The sequence below is a fragment of the Tyto alba genome, unplaced genomic scaffold, assembly GCF_018691265.1.
Source record: "Tyto alba isolate M040663 unplaced genomic scaffold, T.alba_DEE_v4.0 Super-Scaffold_24, whole genome shotgun sequence".
NCBI classification, from domain to species: domain Eukaryota; kingdom Metazoa; phylum Chordata; class Aves; order Strigiformes; family Tytonidae; genus Tyto; species Tyto alba.
The window spans coordinates 1019891-1037009 of NW_024881298.1; the positions used below are offsets into that span (position 1 = coordinate 1019891).

General features: G+C 55.1%; 2 protein-coding genes across 2 annotated transcripts; both read left to right on the forward strand.

Annotated features, from left to right (window-relative positions):
- The first annotated feature begins 4793 nt into the window (after nucleotides 1–4793).
- LOC122153836 (electroneutral sodium bicarbonate exchanger 1-like) lies at nucleotides 4794–7904 on the forward strand. The gene is made up of 7 exons (XM_042797201.1): nucleotides 4794–4872; nucleotides 5560–5694; nucleotides 6156–6291; nucleotides 6506–6666; nucleotides 7039–7227; nucleotides 7519–7604; nucleotides 7737–7904. Exons 1-7 carry the CDS (start codon nucleotides 4857–4859, stop codon nucleotides 7902–7904), a joined length of 891 nt encoding a protein of 296 aa, XP_042653135.1. The 5' UTR covers nucleotides 4794–4856.
- Nucleotides 7905–9735: 1831 nt separating this feature from the next.
- On the forward strand, nucleotides 9736–12352 carry LOC122153837 (PHD finger protein 7-like; the record flags this gene model as incomplete). Its single annotated transcript, XM_042797202.1, has 6 exons — nucleotides 9736–10017; nucleotides 10313–10437; nucleotides 10653–11009; nucleotides 11226–11339; nucleotides 11491–11609; nucleotides 11775–12352. Coding segments are annotated over 6 exons (1575 nt in total), but the record flags the coding sequence as incomplete, so codon positions are not given.
- Nucleotides 12353–17119: the final 4767 nt, after the last annotated feature.

Genomic DNA, 17119 nt, shown 5'->3' on the forward strand with positions numbered 1-17119 from the left:
CTTAGAACGTACTGGGAAACATGGAACCTGAGCATAACATAAATGGTATGGAATCAGGGGTGGATACTGTCCTGGTTTTGGCTGGGATAGAGTTCATTTTCCTTCTTAGCAGCTGGAGTAGTGCTGTGCTTTGGATTCAGTAATGGGTGTGGTAGGAGAAGAATCTTGCTAATACACTGATGTTTTTCAGTTGTTGCTGAGAGCTCAAAGACTCTCCAACTCCCCATGTCCTGCCTGTGCGTGGGTGCACAAGAAGCTGGGAGGGAGCAGAGCAAGAGCACTGGACACAAATTAGCCAGTGAAATAATCCACATCATGTAATGTCGTGCTCGGTGTATAGAGGAGGGGTGGTCAGGAAGGGAGGGCTCTTGCTTCTGGGATTGCAGTTTTGGGATCTTCACTTCTCTGGGATCACTGGCCAGGAATGGGCTGGGCATCAGTGGGCAGGTGGTGAGCAATCACATTGTGCATTACCCCTTTGTATTTTACTGAAAAAAAAAAAAAAAAATTACACTGTTTTTATCTCAACCTACGAGTCTCTTTATCTTTACCCTGCCATTTCTCTCCCTCACCCCCGAGGGAGGGGAGGGTGAGTGAGCAGCTGTGTGGTGCTTGGCTGCCGGCCAGGTTTAAACTACATCAATCACTATCTCAAAAATCATTATTGGATTAATTAAGATACGCCCACTCACAACTTGAAAAGCAGTCAGAAAAAGGAAAAAAATAATAATCTTGGTTCTGCAGTTACCATAAGGCAGTATATTTAGACATCTGTAAGGTTCCAGTTTCCAACAATGCTAGCTGCCTTTTGATTTTTTGAGAGAAGTACTGTTAACAGTAAAATCAAATGTTTCTATTGGAGTTGCGTTCAGGGCAAGCATTCAGTATTCAAGTAGTTTGTATTTACTGTAACAAGTCATTCACTCATTCATTCATTTAGGTAAGGGCTTTGCTATTCTCTATATATTATGAACTGCCTTGGCTTTCTTTCCAGTTTTATAAAGGACTCTTGTGAGAGGTTTCAGTGATAGCAGATGCCACAGCCTGCAAGGGAGCCGTTCCTTGTGTTGCCCTCACTGCAGATGAAAGCCCTTCGTAACAGAGAAGGACAGAAGCAGGTAAAGTGCGGAGCCGTGGACGAACGACACGCCGAGACGGGTTCAATGTGGGTGACAGAGCATCAATCTACATGTGTGTGTTTATTGGTCAGGGTACATATATTTATACAGACAACACTAATTATTATGCCTACTAGTCACTAGCTGATTGGCTTAAGCTCTAAAGGTCGTATTCGCACGGTCCACCTACTTGCAGTCAGCTAACAGCACAAGCTGCTCATAACACTAAGTTTCTCATGCCACTATTTCTAATTCCTCTTGACTTGTTTTCAATACACAACAGTACCAGAACACAATGTTTCTCAGACCATCGTTGCCATAACACTAGGTTTCTCAGACCACTATTTCTAATTCCTCTTAACCTGTTTTCGACACACCACGGTACACGGGGCTGAAGCGTCCTTGACATTCCTCCTGTATCAGCAGCTGCGAGCAGCTGCAGGCAAACCCTAGTGAGGCTCAGCATCAGCGAGGCAGCATCAGCCCCTAGAACAGGCTCTGATCGTACAACTGCTCGGTGGGCTCAGGAGCCTTGTCTCTGAGCCATTCTCCAACAATTCCCCCTTTTTGTACGAGCAGAGCCTGCCCCAACGTATGTTCAAAGATTTTCTTAATACATGACAAGGCACAACTTAAGCATGCAGGCTTACAATCTATTGGCTAAAGGCACTTATCACGCACCCAGAAGTGCTGTGATAGGTCTGCATCATTAGCACGCGTGAACAAACTAAATCTACTGTGCAGTTAGTGTATCCAGGCATTCAAACAGGGAGGAAGCACTCGCTTGACTTCCTCCTTCTTGCCCTTCCAGGTGACCTCAAGGGCAGGATTACCCCGGGGCAGTTTTCTGCTCAGAGACCCAGCCTGGATTGTCCAAACCCTGTAGGATCAGTGCATGACCCTGATTCCCCCCCAAAAAATTCCTACCAGGTTTTCCTCCTTTTTCTTTTTGGACAATCCAGACTCCTTTTAACATTTGAATCATAGCATTCATAAAGCATTTCCACACAGACCCCAATACCATCATGAGAATCATAATGACAATCAGCATTACCAGTCCATGCATCAACAAAGCTTTCAGCCACCCAGTAATTTCCAAGTTTTGTAGATTTATAACCATTCTTTCAGTCCATTTTCCAAATTCCCAAGTCTCGTAACCAGTCTGTCAGTCCATGTTCCAGTCTTATGCAGTCTTATTTAGCAAGAAAACCACCCTTACAGTTTTAAAAGTGTCAGCAATTGTAACAACAGAGTATGCAATACAGAATGTAATACAGGTTTCACCATGCTATGTTCTAAACATTGCACTGAACCCACAACATACAATGAACCTGATACTACATGAACAAGTTCTTGATACCAGTGTTGACGTTGAACAACATACAATGACAGTTCAGAGTTCTAAAGTTCGTAAGGAGTCTCCAGACCCCCCGAGGAGAATCTTGTGGGGTTGTGTTCCCGGGTGTCCCCCATCCGTTGTCACTACCGGGCAGGCCAACGCCCCAGCAGCATGCCAGTCCCCTTCTAACAAGGCACCACGGATCACCCCACTCCATCGGGGCTGAGCTAAAAGCGGAGCTGGTTCTGGTGAGGGTGACGGGAGTGGGTGTGGGGGGGCTGCCAGCAGCGCTTCCTCTTCTTGTCATTGTAAATGCAGAGTTCTGCTCTGTAGCTCAACTTCTGTAATTTTCTGTCAAGCTCTCGGACTCTGTCCCTGTCCCTTACCGGTGTGTGACCCTGCTGCTTTAATTCGGACACAGCCGCCGTTTTTCTCTCCGACTCGAGACGCTGACGCGCCGTCAGGGGCGGAACCATCCGAAGGGGGGGGGGGGGGGGGGGGGCAGAGGTTCGGGCGGCAGCCGCTCCCCCCTGTCCCCCCGCGCCGCCTGATTTCTCTGCCGCTTCTTGCGCGGTGGAGCAAACAGGAACACTTGGTGCCGTGCCCTTAATAGAGCGGAGCTGCTGATTAACCCCGAAGAAGGTGGCTGATCGGGACGGGCGGTTGGTTTCGGCAGGGACCGGCGGGGATGGTACAGCGCCGACAGCCGCCGTGGCAGCAGCAGCTACTTTCTTTTCTGCTGGCATCTCCCTCAGGGCTTTTACGCTCGTTCGCCAGACCAGCCCTTGCTGTCGTGCTTCACTGCCTTTATTGCCTCCAGTGATGGTCTCGTCCCACAATAAATCACCTACTGTGCGCCTACGGTATTCAGTCGAAGCAGGAATTCGGGGGATAAGAAGCGTGCTGATTTTGTGTTAGCATTTGCAACTTAAATCATAAACTGCTGTTTATTCTCTTAACTCTTCAGAGTTAATGCATCATTGTTAGTACAACAGGCAGCACGTGCCTGCGCAGCGTTTGAGGTTTTACTTGAAAATTACAGCTTTGGTTGCTTCGTGCACAGTGTAGCTCTTGCTCCTTGAATTTCACCAGCAGCCATGCAGGTTCCCCCAGGTTTCTTGGTATTTTGCTCTTCTTCAACCTTCAGTTTCAGAAATCAAGAAAATGGTTTTTTTGTTTGAATAGTGTTTGGTTGCTGTAATGACAGCAACAGGCTTCAGAGATGAACCTCAGCAATTCAGTAGTCCCAAGCTTTCCACTTTGTGCCTTTAGTAGAGAAATAATTTGAACAGTGATGAAAACTAAAGGGTGTTTGAGCATTGCAGAGTTTTTCTTTGTATGGGTGAACAGATTTTGGTTTTCTCAGATTAGTTACTGTCCATGGAGGCAAAGAAGGAGAAGCCAAGCGGCAGCGATGTATTTTCTTTCTATTTAAGACACGCATAGTGATTAGAAGGGTAGCCTAAAGGGGGGAAAAAATGCACCAAGTTCTCCAGGAGGCCCTTTCAAAGCCACAGCTGTGACTCAAGTGTGAGACGTGGCTGGGGTTTTATTGCTTTGAACACAGTAATCCTGCTCATCCCCTTCCCCAGCCCAGGTGTCAAGGGGTAAAGAGCAGCAAAAAGAGTTATTTCTGTTTGCTCCTGTAGTTCTCCTTTGGCTTTTAAGACACAGCTGCTCTTCAGGCAGTGAGAGCAGTGGTATTTCAGGCGAGGAGAGCATTGGCTCTCAGTCTTTGGCTTTTGCAAGGATAAAACCCGTGGTTTTGGTGGAAAGTGCACTCGCAGCAAGGGAAGCCTGAGCCTCGTTGGGCTGAAGATGAAGCTTCACCCTTGCAGGTTCCTCAGGGCCTGTGGAGGTTGTTGGTGGCCATGTCCTGGGGCCAAGTGCCATCTGGTGATTCCTGCAGCTATTGCCTTTCGATAAAGGCTGTGAGAAAAAGTGCAGGGTTTGGGGGGTTTCGCTCACTTTGGAAATCCCTTTGGTTTTTTGTTTGTTTGTTTGTTTGTTTGTGTTTTTTTTTTTAAAAAGGAACTGCAAGAACGAGGCAGGAGGTTTGTTTTTCTAGTGTGAAACCCTCAGGCCTCTCCCCCTGTAGTAAGTAACTTCCCAACTCACATTGTATACAATCTGGTGATGCCACGTGCTGTTTTATTTGGGTATGGGAAGAAAAAGCTCCTCCAAGTCTGTGTTTTTAGGGCCGTGCCTGGAGGAGGAGGCACCCAGAGGCCTCGTGGACTGACGTGGAGGCAGGGGTGGGTGATGGCTGGGGGGACATAAGGGAGCTCTACACACCCATCTCCAACTTTTCCCTTCTTCTGGTTGCTGAACAGAGACATGACGAAGAGGCGGTAATTGACCGGGGAGGAGTGAGCAGTGTTGTCAGGATTCACTATGAGATGGAGGAGTTGGAAGGTGAGTCTCTGCTGAGATGCTCAGAGAGGGGCCACCAGCCCAGCGCCTCTTCCCACTGCACAAAGACCCTACAACGTCCCTTGCTCAGTGTCCCCTCACATGCAGGAAAACGTGCCGTGCTTCTTAATGAAGCAGCACAGTTATTTGCACATTGTTTACTATTACAGTTTCTCAAATGGAGGGGAAAAGCCCCTGCAGAGGCCACGGTGTGAGTTTTAGCCACAGGGCTGGATAATCCGTGGTTTGTTTTCCCACAGCAGCTGCTCCTGGGCTTGGAGAGGTCAGGAGACTGATTTGACAGCTGCAGGCATGGGGCTGTGATTTATCATGGGACTGATTTGATCTTCTCACCTTCTGCCATACAAAGATTTTATAAATAAAGACCTTCTGTCACTGCTCAATGAGCAAGTCTGAGTGTTGTCAAGCCAAATCTGGAGTTTGGGAAGAGGTTTGATAATTCAGGGCACTTTCCGATGACCAGGAGCCATCACTTGTTATTTCTCTGTTGTTGCAAAGCTCGAGTAAAACAGGCTTGGAAAAAAAAGGAGAGGTCTGTGATGATCCAGTGAAAACAAAATTAAGAGAAATTGGTGTTTCCTTCTGGGACGGCTGCACTGATTTAGCCGTGGCCTCTGCATGAACCATACCCACAATACCAAGAATGCTGCAAATGCTGCTTTTCCACAGGCCACCGGAACCTGTCTGTGGGCATGTGGATGCCACCAGTGAGGCAGAGCCACCGGCACCACCGACCCCGCAGCCAGAAGCACCAGGAAGGTGACCAGGAGAAGGACTCTGCCCCAGTGGAGCAGGGCTACCACTGTAAGTCCCACCACAGTTTTCACTAAACTCCTCAGGGCTATGTAGGCAATGGGGTCTTCTGCACACAGGTCCACGTGACTAGCTGGAGTGACTTGCTGCTCTTCCGAGGAAAAGTGACATTATTTAGCAAGACCTCCTTTTTCCAAACTTTTCCCAGGTTTTTTTTTGTTTGTTGTTTTTTTTTTCTTTAAGGTAGTTAAATGCATAATGGATTTAGGGTCACCTTCCTTCGAGGGATCCTGCCTTTAAAAATGGAAATGTGGGGAAGAAAAGCTGCCCATCCTTTTGCAGAGGTGGAACTGATGCTTTTTCTACTTGGTGGCTCTGCGCAAGCCTGGACAGAGCCGGGGGAGAGGGGACAGCTGGATATTTATGGCTGAACCCATGTCCACTTTGCATGTGAGCGTGACGGGCCATATTCAAGCACGGTAACAGGATGGGGCTTTTTCTTCTGCCCCCAGACACCCCATCCCAGCGGGTGCAGTTCATCCTCGGGACCGAGGAAGATGAGCAGCACATCCCCCATGATTTGTTCACTGAGCTGGATGAGATCTGCGTGAAAGAGGGTGAAGATGCTGAGTGGAAGGAAAGGGCAAGGTAAATCTCTGCTGCCGACTGCGGTAGGAGAGGAGACCCTGTGCCAACAGCACCCGTGGGCTCTGCTGTCTGCTCCCCGGCAGGCGAGGCTTTTGCAGCTGCAGGTGCTGCTGCGTGGAGCCTTCTCCTCTTGCCACCCCACAGCTCTACCCAAGGGGCTGCGGAGCTGGGGCTGTTTTCTCGCAATGGGGCTGATGGTGCCCGATGCCCGCAGGTGGCTGAAGTTTGAGGAGGACGTGGAAGACGGTGGCGAGCGCTGGAGCAAGCCCTACGTGGCCACGCTGTCACTGCACAGCCTCTTTGAGCTGAGGAGCTGCATCCTCAACGGCACAGTGCTGCTGGACGTTTCTGCCAACAACATCGAAGAGATTGCAGGTATTGTGGGCGCTGGCAAATGGCAGTTGATCAGCCAAGGAAACTCTGGGAAACTCTGCGCTGTAGATTGCTTCCAGTTTGGTTAAATGTGTAGAGTCAGACCGAAAGGCCACATTGGGCAAGAAAATTACATTATTTAGAATGGGAAATAATTACCTGAGAGTAATAAATGAGCACTTAGATGGTGTTTATTAGCAAAAGAAAATTCTTGCTTTTCCTCCAAAGGCTGAATTGTGATAAAACGTCTTGCTAAGCAAGGCTGAGCCTGCGTTAGGGTGGCCTGTGTGGCCACAGCCTTCCCCAGGGGCTCTGGGGGTCGGGACTTGACGGGGTTTCTGCTCCAATGGCTTCATTTCCCTTTGCCGTCCCCAGATATGATCCTGGGCCAGCAAGAACAGTCCAAGGAGTTTGATGAGTGCATACGGGCGAAAATTCGAGAAGTCCTCTTGAAGAAGCATCACCATCAGAATGAGAAGGAAAGAAGCAACATTTTCCCCATTCTCCACTTGTTTGGTGATGGGAGTGAGAAGCAACCAGACCTGCACCCCCTTGACAAGCCAGGTGAGGGGTTTTGCAGGGCTTTGGGCCCAGGTGAGGGTTTTTCCTGGGATTTGGCCACAGGTGAGGGTTTTTCCTGGGCTTTGGCCACAGGTGAGGGGTTTTGCAGGGCTTTGGGACCAGATGAGGGGTTTTTCCTGAGCTTTGGCCACAGGTGAGGGTTTTTGTTGGGCTTTGGGCCCAGGTGAGGGGGTTTTGTTGGTCTTTGTCCTCATTAGGCTATTCCTGGCAAAAGAGAGGCATCCCAATTGCTCTTTTTCCCATTTTTCTGTGTGTCTTTCTTTTTCCCACCAGCCCAAACACTCACCCCTCATGCTGCCACCACTGCAGGAGATAAAAACGGGGTGAACCGTGAGACCAGCTTAATGGATTTAAGCAAGGTGAGACACTCATAGCTTTCTTATGCCTTTAGGGCCAGATTTGCTCTTGCAAACTTGGCTGGAGAGCATGCTGCAGAGTGCTGTGGGCTTTGCTTTTGGAGTAATTGCCTGAAAATCACTTGTCGTGCCCAGGCGGAGCTGCACTTCATGAAGAAAATTCCCACCGGGGCTGAAGCATCTGACGTGCTCGTAGGAGAGCTGGATTTCCTTCAGCAGCCCTTCGTGGCATTTGTCCGCCTGACCCCAGCTGCCCTCCTCTCGGCCATGATGGAAGTTCCCATCCCGATAAGGTCCAAATAAGAAGCACAAACTTTTCATTTAAAAGAAAACCCAACTAAACAACACCAAATTGCACGCATCGGTTTGGCGTCCCAAGGGAATGCAGCCAGCGAGAGCAAGCACGTTTCTCCCACTCACATACCCTTGCCATCGTTTCTCCTGAACCCCCATTCCCTGCCCCTGTGCCGCTGCGGGGGGACGTACAGATATCCGGAGCGGAGCTGAGCCCGGGAAGAAGGGAGGGGTGGGTGGGTGGGGCAAAGGTGTTTTTCTACATATGGTGATGCTTCTCACTCTCCTACTCGGTTTAGTGTGGTTGTTGCTAGTGTCTGTAATAAATCTATGTTCTATTTTTCTTCCCTTAATGAGTCTTGCCTTTGGCCTGTGACCATAATGGCTGATTTACCCCTGCCTGTCCTATCTCGAATCCCAAGCCTGGCTTATTTCCTCCTTCTCAGTGCCTTGGGGGGTGGGGGAGGCAGAGGGGGAGTGAGAGCAGCTGCTCAGTTGTGCCCTCTGAGCTCAAACCACGACACAACCAAAGGCTTCCTTCTTGCAGCAGAAGACAAGAAAGCCTTTTGCGTAGAGGTTGCCAACACCAGGTAAGGAGCTGACACCGCAAGGCTCAGGGGAGACAGAGCAGCGCTTGTTACTCAGGCCTCGAGCCCCGTCACGCGCCCTTGAGAGCAAAAAGTCACACGTGCTCTACGGGAATGTAATACTGGGCCTGGGCTGCGTCCGTCATCCAACAGGAAGGATTTCCCTCCTGCTGGAGACCAGCAAGCCCCTCTCTCTCTAGTGCAGGGAGGAGAAAGGGCTGTGAATCGACGAATGAATGAAAAGCAAATGGTAATCAAACGGTCATGAAGCAATCACAGAAGGGTCACGAGAATCACAGAATCCCTTAGGTTGGAAAAGACCCTTACGATCACGGAGCCCAGCCGTTGACATGGACAACGCTGCCAAGGGCACCGCTAAACCATGTCCCCAGGTGCCACGGCTACACGTCTCTTAAATTCCTCCAGGGATGGTGACTCAAGCCCTTCCCTGGGCAGCCCGTTGCGGTGCTTGGCAAAACTCGCCCCATCGACCCGGCCTGGGCAGATGCCTCTGTAGAGCCTCCCGACCCTCAAACGGACCAAACCGCCGCCGAAGCTGCCCCGCAGCCATTTGCTGCCGGCAAATTTGCTGCCGGCAAATTTGCTGCCATCCTGGAGCCGGGAGCCCAGGGCCGGCGGCAGCCCTGCAGGTGCAGCCGCAGCGCTGCGGCGCAGAGAGGAAGGATCCCCTTCCCCGACCTGCCGGCAGCGCTCCCCATGCCGAGGGCAGGAGCAGAGCCGCAGCCTGGGCCAGGGCTGGAGCCCTGGGCTCGCACGGCCTGACCACACCGTTGGACCAACAGTGCCACCCTCGACGGCTGCCCCGCGGGACCTGCCTTTCGGCTCTGCGCTGGCTGCAGGAGCAGCCGTCCCGCTCCCGGGGGTGCCGAGGGCTCGGGCCCCCGCCTCGGCACTTCGCACCCACCCCTGTGAGGCGGCGGCCGGCTCCGAGGGGCTGGCACGTTCCTGAGGGCGTCCCTGCCCGTCGTTGGGGTGCATCCAGGCCAACGGTGCTGATGTCACTGTGGCCATTGTGACCCGCGGGGGACAAGCCTACATAAAGCATCGCTGGGCTCAGGCTGTGCCTCAGTGCGACCTGGTGAGGTGAGGGCAGGGGTGGACGGGGCTCGTGCGGGGCTGCCGAGGGAGGAGGGCGGCCCCGTGCCTGGGGGCGCTGGGCCTCTGCTGCAAGCTGACCCGCACCCTGCTTCTCCCCCAGAGTCAGCCGAGGAGCACTTGGGAGAGACACCCCAGCACTGCGGGTACATCTACTGGCTGATCCGGACATCTGCGGGTACAAACTACAGAAGCGAGGGCTCTGCGCCCACCTCTTTTGCCTGGTGAGTGCCCCCGGGGCTCCCTCCAGCTTGCCGACAGGCAGCCCCGGCCACGCTGCTCTCCTCATCACCTCCTTGTCTTGTCTTTCCTGTGCAGTTTTTTGCCAACGGCCTCGTCCAGCAAGAGGCCGACAACGTGGGCCTGATGGTATTCCCCTGAGGGATATTCGCCACACAGTCAAGCAGGCAGGGCAGCAGGTAAGAACTGGGCAATCTCAGGGAGATCTGTGGTGCCACGGGAGCGGTGTGGGAGCTTAGCCCAGATCCCAAGAAAGAAATCCCAGCCCTTCCAAGCAGCTCTGGGACAAAAGTCTCACACCCAGCAGCTCCACAGAGCCTCCACCCAGACCCAGCACAGGAGCCTCGTACGCCGGGCGCATCCGCGGGCTCTGACCCAGCAGTGGGGCCGCATCCTGCGCCCTGCCCGGAGGCGTGGGGCTGGCTGTGGAGGCCCTGAGGCTGCCGCTGATGGGGGCTGCTCTGCTCTTTCCAGCGCTGCTTCGTCTGTGGCGAGAGCGGGGCCGCCATCACCTGCTACCAGGAGGGCTGCGACCGCAGCTTCCACCTCCCCTGCGCCGTGGAGGGGGAATGCGTCACGCAGTTCTTTGGGCTTTACAGGTAAGGGTAGCCGGCCCTCCCACAGGAGGATCACCCACTTTTTTATACCCCTTTCTGACAGCATCAATAAGCAAACATAAAACAAGCCCACAGTGACACTTCCTAGCAGACAGTCATGGACAGAGCAAGTGGTGGGATTCCTTCACACATTATCACCCATCATTCCCACCAGAACACTCCTCACCTCACCCTGCCCTTTCCTCTTGCCTCCCCAGGTCCTTCTGCTGGCAGCACCGCCCAGAGCAGGCAGTGGAGGCGGCTCCGGGGGAGAACACCCCCTGCCACATCTGCCTGGACCCTGTGGAGGACAGGAAGTCCTACGGCACCATGGTGTGCCCAGCGTGCAAACAAGCCTGGTTCCACAGGGCCTGCATCCAGGTAGGAGCCCTTCCCTCGCCCACGGGGGGGGCACGGCGGGCGCCCAGCAGCACCAAGGCCTCACGCCTGCTCCTCATGTTTCCCCTGCAGGGACAGGCTGCGCACGCCGGCATTTGCTTCCAGTGCCCTCTCTGTAGAGATAGGCATGCATTTCTCACGGAGATGCTCACCATGGGCATCCGAATCATCTACAGGTTGGTGTCCTGCCCGCCGCACCAGACAGGAGGGTGCCAGCGTTGTGCCGTGCCAGGGACTGCCCCTGCGCTCCCGGCCCTCCGCTCTCTCCCCTCAGCCTGGGCTTCAGCTTCACGCAGGAGTCAGAAAGCGGGCAGGGGGAGGAGAGCAGGGACGCCCTGCATCTGCCTTATGCCGGGGCAGCAGGGGCTCAGCCATTTTCCCTTGTGCTTCAGATTGCCATCATGGGACGACGGGCACACAGATGATGAACAAAATGAGAGGCGCAGCTGCTGCGATGCCCGTGAGTGCCTTTGCCCAGGAGGCAGGCAGCACGCAGAGCAACAGGGGTAAGTTGCCCGAGCGGCAACCTGGGCTCTGCCCAGGATCTCTGTCTCGCCAAGGGCTCGAAGCGGAGGGACGGAGAACAAGAGCTCTGCCGGACAATCCCGTGCTGCGGTCACTTTGTCCTCACAGCCACGCACCCGTTTGCTTCCCCAGGCCCTGGCAACTGCTCCTGTGCTGCTCCTGCGCTGCCGAGGGCACCCACAGACGCTGCTCCCACTTGGGGACCGACACGGCCATATGGGAGTGTGACAGCTGTGCTGGCCTGGGCACCGGTAAGAGGCAAAGCACCCGGGTGCCCCCAGGCGATGCCTGGCAGCGGGTGCCCATTCTGGGCTTGGCAGAGCCCTCTGCTCCAGGGGGGCTGGGGGCACCGCTCTGGCCTCTCCTGCCGTGGGCCTGGGGGGCTGTGCCCGTGACCTTCCTGCTTCCCCTTACAGCCTCCAGTGGAAGCTCGGAGGTCGCGGGTCCCATCACGGAGAGCCAGTCAGGATCGGGGCCGTCCCACAGCTCTCCAGCACCAGAGACCAGCAGCCCCAGCACAAGCAGCATGGTGGCATTGGGGTCCTCCACCAGCTTCACAGAACTGGAGAGCAGCAGCCCCAGCAGCACTGGTCTCCATGCAACATCGGGGCTGTCCCAAGGCTCCCCAGTGCCTGAGAGCAGCTGCTCCAGCCCACCTGGGCCCGACCGCATGCGAGACCGCTCTCGCTCGCAGCGTCGGGCCCAAAAGCCCTACAGCCGGCGCACAAGACGCCGTGGCAGCAGCCGCGCACCAGCACCGAGGGCTGAGAGCAGCAGCCCTGCACAGTCGGTGCCGGGATGCTCCCGTGGCTCCCCGGTACCCAAGACCGGCAGCCCCAGCACCGCCAGCCAGCTGCCAGCGGGGTCCTCCCCCAGCTCTGCAGGGCTCCAGAGCAGCCGCCGCCCCAGCCGCCCCGGGCCCGTGCGGGGACGAGACCGTTCCCACTTACGACGTCGGGCCCAGAACCCTTACAGCCGCCGGCCCGGACGCTGACGCGCGACCAGCCCTGCGCCGGCCCTGCCTGCTGGCCCTGATCCCCCTCCACCGCTCCAATAAAGTTGGCCGTTAATCTCTGCCCTGGGAGATTCCACGCTCCTTTGTTGGCTTCCGCCTCCCCTCCCTTTCCCGAGGGGCAGCGTTAGGGGCTGGGCCCACAGGGTTGTCTTCTCCCCGGGGCTCGGCAGCACCTTCCCCAGACCTCCCTCCTCGCGGGCTGGCCTTGGCCGGCTGCCCAGCGCCATGGCCGTGGGCTTCGGGCCTCGCTGGCCCCGCAGCCTGCTCCGCTTCCCCGGGGAAAGTTCGAACGCACAAGCGGCAAAGCGCCTCTGCTTTAAAAGTTCCCCTCAGAGTCACCTCTGGAGGTGTGACATGAAGGTTGCTGCAGATGGTGCTGCTACAGTCGTAGCCAAAGGGCATTGCCCTTCCCCAGTTCCAGCTCCTGTTGCCCACCGTGGGTGCTGCTGTACCAGCTTGTCCTGGCTTTGAGGGAGCGGTGGGGTTTTTTGGTAGCAGGGGAGGGGACGACAGCGCTGGCCCTCTCTGAGAAGCTTCTCGAAGCTCCCCCGGCTCCAAGCAGGCCCTACCTCTGCAGCAGGGCCGAGCCAGGCAGCTCCACCTCTGCGATAACGCATTTAAGAAGGGACCTGGTGAGGAGGAGTGGGACTCGTGAGGAGGACTTGCCGCAGCTGCGTGAACACCAAGGTCAGTGGGGGAACGGAGGAAGAAAAGGGGGGAGGTGTGCCGGAGCAGAGACCCTCCTGTATTCTGTGGCGAGACGGTGTCGTGGTTTAGGCCTGGTTGGCAGCCAACCGCAATGCAGCAGCTCTCTCTCCCTTCCCCTCAGGCAATGAGAAGGGACAGAGAGCCAGGCTTGGGGTTCGAGATAGGACTGGGATGGGGAAAAATTCCCCTTTATGATCACGAGCAAAAGGCAGACTCGTTAGGGGAAGAAAAAAAGAACATACATTTATTACAGACACTAACAACACATAACAGAGTAAGACAGTGAGAAGCATTGCCACATCTTGAGAACACCTTCCCCCCACCCCTCCCTTCTTCCCGGGCTCAGCTCTGCTCCCGATATCTCTACCTCCTCCCCCAGTGGGCGCAGGGGCAGGGAATGGGGGGTGCAGTCAGTGCTGCCACTTCCTTCATCTTCGGTGAGGGGAGTGTCCGAAACTTGTTACCCCTGCTCCATCGTGGTCCCCCTCTCACAGGAGACAGTCCTCCACAAACTTTCTCCGACTTGAATTCCTCCCATGGGCCGCAGCGTTCCCCACACTGCTCCGTCATGGGTCACTAACTTCCTCCGACTGGATTCCCTCCCACGGCTGCAGCCCTTCCCGAGCTGCTCCGGCGTGGGACTCCCCCGCATGCTGCAATCCTCCCAGCACTGAATTACAGCAGCGGGGCTGCCTTTTCCCACTGAGACCCGGCCTTCTTCGGGCACAGAACCTTGATCGATCCGAGCAGGAGCAACAGGCCATAAATCAGTGTCTGCTCCACCGTAGATCTTCATGGGTGGCAGGGGGGGGCCGCCCTGCCGTCTCACCACAGGATACAGGGGGGTCTCTGCTCCGGCACACCTCCCCCCTCCTTTCTTCCTCCGTTCCTCCACTGACCTTGGTGTTCACGCAGCTGCAGCAACTCCTCCTCACAAGTCCGACTGCCCGTCACCACGTCCCTTCTTGTTGATCTTACTCCTCTCTTCAGCTGATCCCATCTCCTGTTTCTTTTGCTTTGTTTGTGGGGCTTACAGAGCCTCTTGGCCATGTCACTGCTAACGTCATGCTGCCACGTGCCAGGAGTGAGCATGGTGCTCAGGCTCCTCACCCCAATTCCCACAGGCTTGAAGGTAGAAATGCCTTTAGCCTGCCCCATCCCTCAGAAAAAGCACAATGAGGGACTGAAAGAAAAATTAACCTCTTGCTTCTCCACTGCCAGGCATCACAAGAAAATCCGGTTTCAGAGAAAGAAAACTTCAGTCTGCCTTCTACCGTGGCAACTTAGAAGGCTTTGTGCAAAGAGCCCGACTGGATTGATTCAATTTTTACACATTTATTTCTGGAGTCTCTCCAAGCCACTAAAAGCAGTGCTGTAGTCAAGACCAGCAGGCTCAGGCAAGCGTTTAGGGCCTGCCTGCGGGATCAAGAGTCTCTCACAGGCTACTTACCCCGGCAGCAAGGCCCAGGCCGTACCTGTTCCTGAGGCTCATCAGGAGTGCCCATGGCAGTGGTGAAGACACCTTCAGCTTCTGAGTGACTGAACTCACTGGCTGAGTTGGTGCTTTCACCAGAGCTCCCACTCAGAGCACATTTGGGTTGCTCCTTGGTGGGTGTGCTGTGGGTGAGCACCGCGGAGCCTAGAAACAATCTAGTACGGAAAAGAAAGCGTAAAAGCCAGTAAGTGAAAGCAGAACAGGGCTGGCTGAGCAAAGCTGTCACTTGGTTCAAAACCCTTACGTGTTGTTTTGTTTTCCTATCTCGTGGCCTACTGTTTTCATTTCCTCTGTGGTGTTCAGAGGGTTTGTCAGGAGTTTGTTACGCACTAACACAATGCCTTCTTGACCTAGCGTACCCACCAGCTGCAAGGCCAAAATCGGAGCTAATGCTCAAGTATCACAAACGACACTCCCCTTCGGTCTGTTGAATTTTCAGACCCACTTGCTAGGAAGCGATTGATCCTAAACCCGTTGTGTTTGCCAAGCGATGGGGCGAGTTGGAGGCCTGGCAGCTGCCCCCCCCCTCGCAGCCCTGCACGCTGCTGTCCCAGCCCGGTCCCTCTGACGTGAGGCGGCTCAAGGCCCACGCGGTCGCCACGAGCGCCTGAAACCGTAAGTGAAAGGAGACACACGGCCCTGCGCCGGGCAAAGGTCTTCAAAAGGTGAACTCATCCTGCTGCTAATTCTTTCACTCCATAAAGGTGCCACAGATACCAGTTTCTAAGAACTGAGATGTACACAACGAGATCAGAAGAAAGTGTAAATTATAGGCTCTCCCTCTCCGAGACTCATTTCTAAATGCAAGTCAAGTAAATTTAAAGGAGTGTCAACAAACTTGTATAATATATAAAGCCGAGAAGCCAGGTGAATTAGGTGCTACGTCAGCATGCAGTTAATGATTAAAACAATTTAGAGAGGTGTCACCGACTGCTGCCGGGTGAATTATGCCAGTCTTTCCTACAGTATTAATTTGCGAAATACATTCAGAGTGCAGATGAACAATTCTTTAGACAAAGACTGCACAGCGCAAACAAACTCCACACGGCAAATTACAATGCTGCAGCACTGAAACGCAGTCAGAAACGAGAGAATAAAGCCTGTGCTCCTCAGCGACAATTCTTACACGCAGCTTAGGCACGTGCCGAGGGAGACGCAAATGAGAGGCCACCGAGAGTTCAGGCACTGCCGTCTGCAAAGCTCACGTTTTCATAACATCTCAACAGATGGACTAAGCGAAATGGAACTCGGATGGACTAATCGCAACACTTTCCAAACAGCTGCCCAGATTTTTTTTTTTTTTCTTTTCATATCAGAACTCAAGGCTCTAGATTGAAAGCATCCATTCTTCTTCCAGACCCTAACCTGCCGTAGCGCTGACGTGAAGTGAATGGCTACTGGCTGTTCTGAGGAGACCAGGCACAAGAACCAAGCAAGGAAGGCCAGTTAAGAGCTGATAGTGCTGTTAAATTCATCATTTCCCCCCTCATCTTGATCATGCCACTGGTACGTGGGAGTCCGCGCTGGCGTGTGGGGGGGATCGCTTCTTTTTTACAAGAAACGTGAAGCCAGTGCTGCTTTTTTAACTCTTGGAGGAACAAAGCGGTGTTTAGAGCTCGGAGTTTCGCGCTCAGAGCCCGGGCACCCCGTCCGTTGGCACTCCCCCCCGTTCCTTGCCCCCCCCCCCCGCCCCCCCCCCCGCCCCCCCCCCCGCCCCGCCCCGCCCGGGACTGTGAGGAGGGGGGGGGGCTCCTGCCTTGCTCGTACCCGTCTGAAACAGCGACCTAATCTGATGCCGCACGGCATGGCGCACTGCCTCCGGGTCCGCGGGGAAGGCTCGCTGACTGGGCTCGGCCAGGAGACCCGCCCGCTCGCCCGGCGCCCGGCGGCGACCGCGTCTGGGGGCACCGGCCCGATCCGCGACCGCTGGGACTTGGGCGGGAACGCCGCGTCCGTAACCACGGCGACCGGACGCTGAGCCCCTCGCCCGGGCAACGCCCCTCCCACCGCTGGCCGCTGACCAATGGGAGCCGCCGATCTGCCCGGGGAACGGCCCCCCACTGGCAGCCGACCAATGGCAGCCGTCGCACCGCACCGCCCCTTGGCGTCGCGGCCGGGCGGCCCCGTCCCCTCAGCGCGCGGCTGGGCGGTGGGAGCGGCGGCGGCGGGCGGCCATGGCGAAGCACACGGTGTCATCGGCGCGGTCCCGCCGGGTGGACGTGGGCGAGTACGACAACCCGCGCTGGGTGTGGGTGGCGTGCCCTGGCTAACCCCGCGCACCGCCGGGTGCCCGTGTCTGACCCAGCCCTGGCAGCACACGGATGGAGTCGGCGCCGAACGGTCAGGGAACCACAACTGCAGTTGTCACCTCTGACTAAGGAAACTCTGCTCGCTCGGCCAGACCGTGAACCTACAAAAAAGGAAGAACTGCTGGTTATTGCATCCAATCAAAATGAAGCCGTTAAAACCTCGGAAAATGCAAACCCTCCCCCCATGACAGACTATAGGAGCCTGCTGCCTGCATGTATTTCTGAATCTCCCCA

What these genes read in the sequence shown, in the direction of transcription:
- LOC122153836 (XM_042797201.1), top strand. An exon ending in AGTGGAGCAGGGCTACCACT is followed by an intron (nt 5,695 to 6,155) that starts GTAAGTCCCACC and finishes TTCTGCCCCCAG; the next exon opens with ACACCCCATCCCAGCGGGTG. An exon ending in GCTTAATGGATTTAAGCAAG is followed by an intron (nt 7,605 to 7,736) that starts GTGAGACACTCA and finishes TGTCGTGCCCAG; the next exon opens with GCGGAGCTGCACTTCATGAA.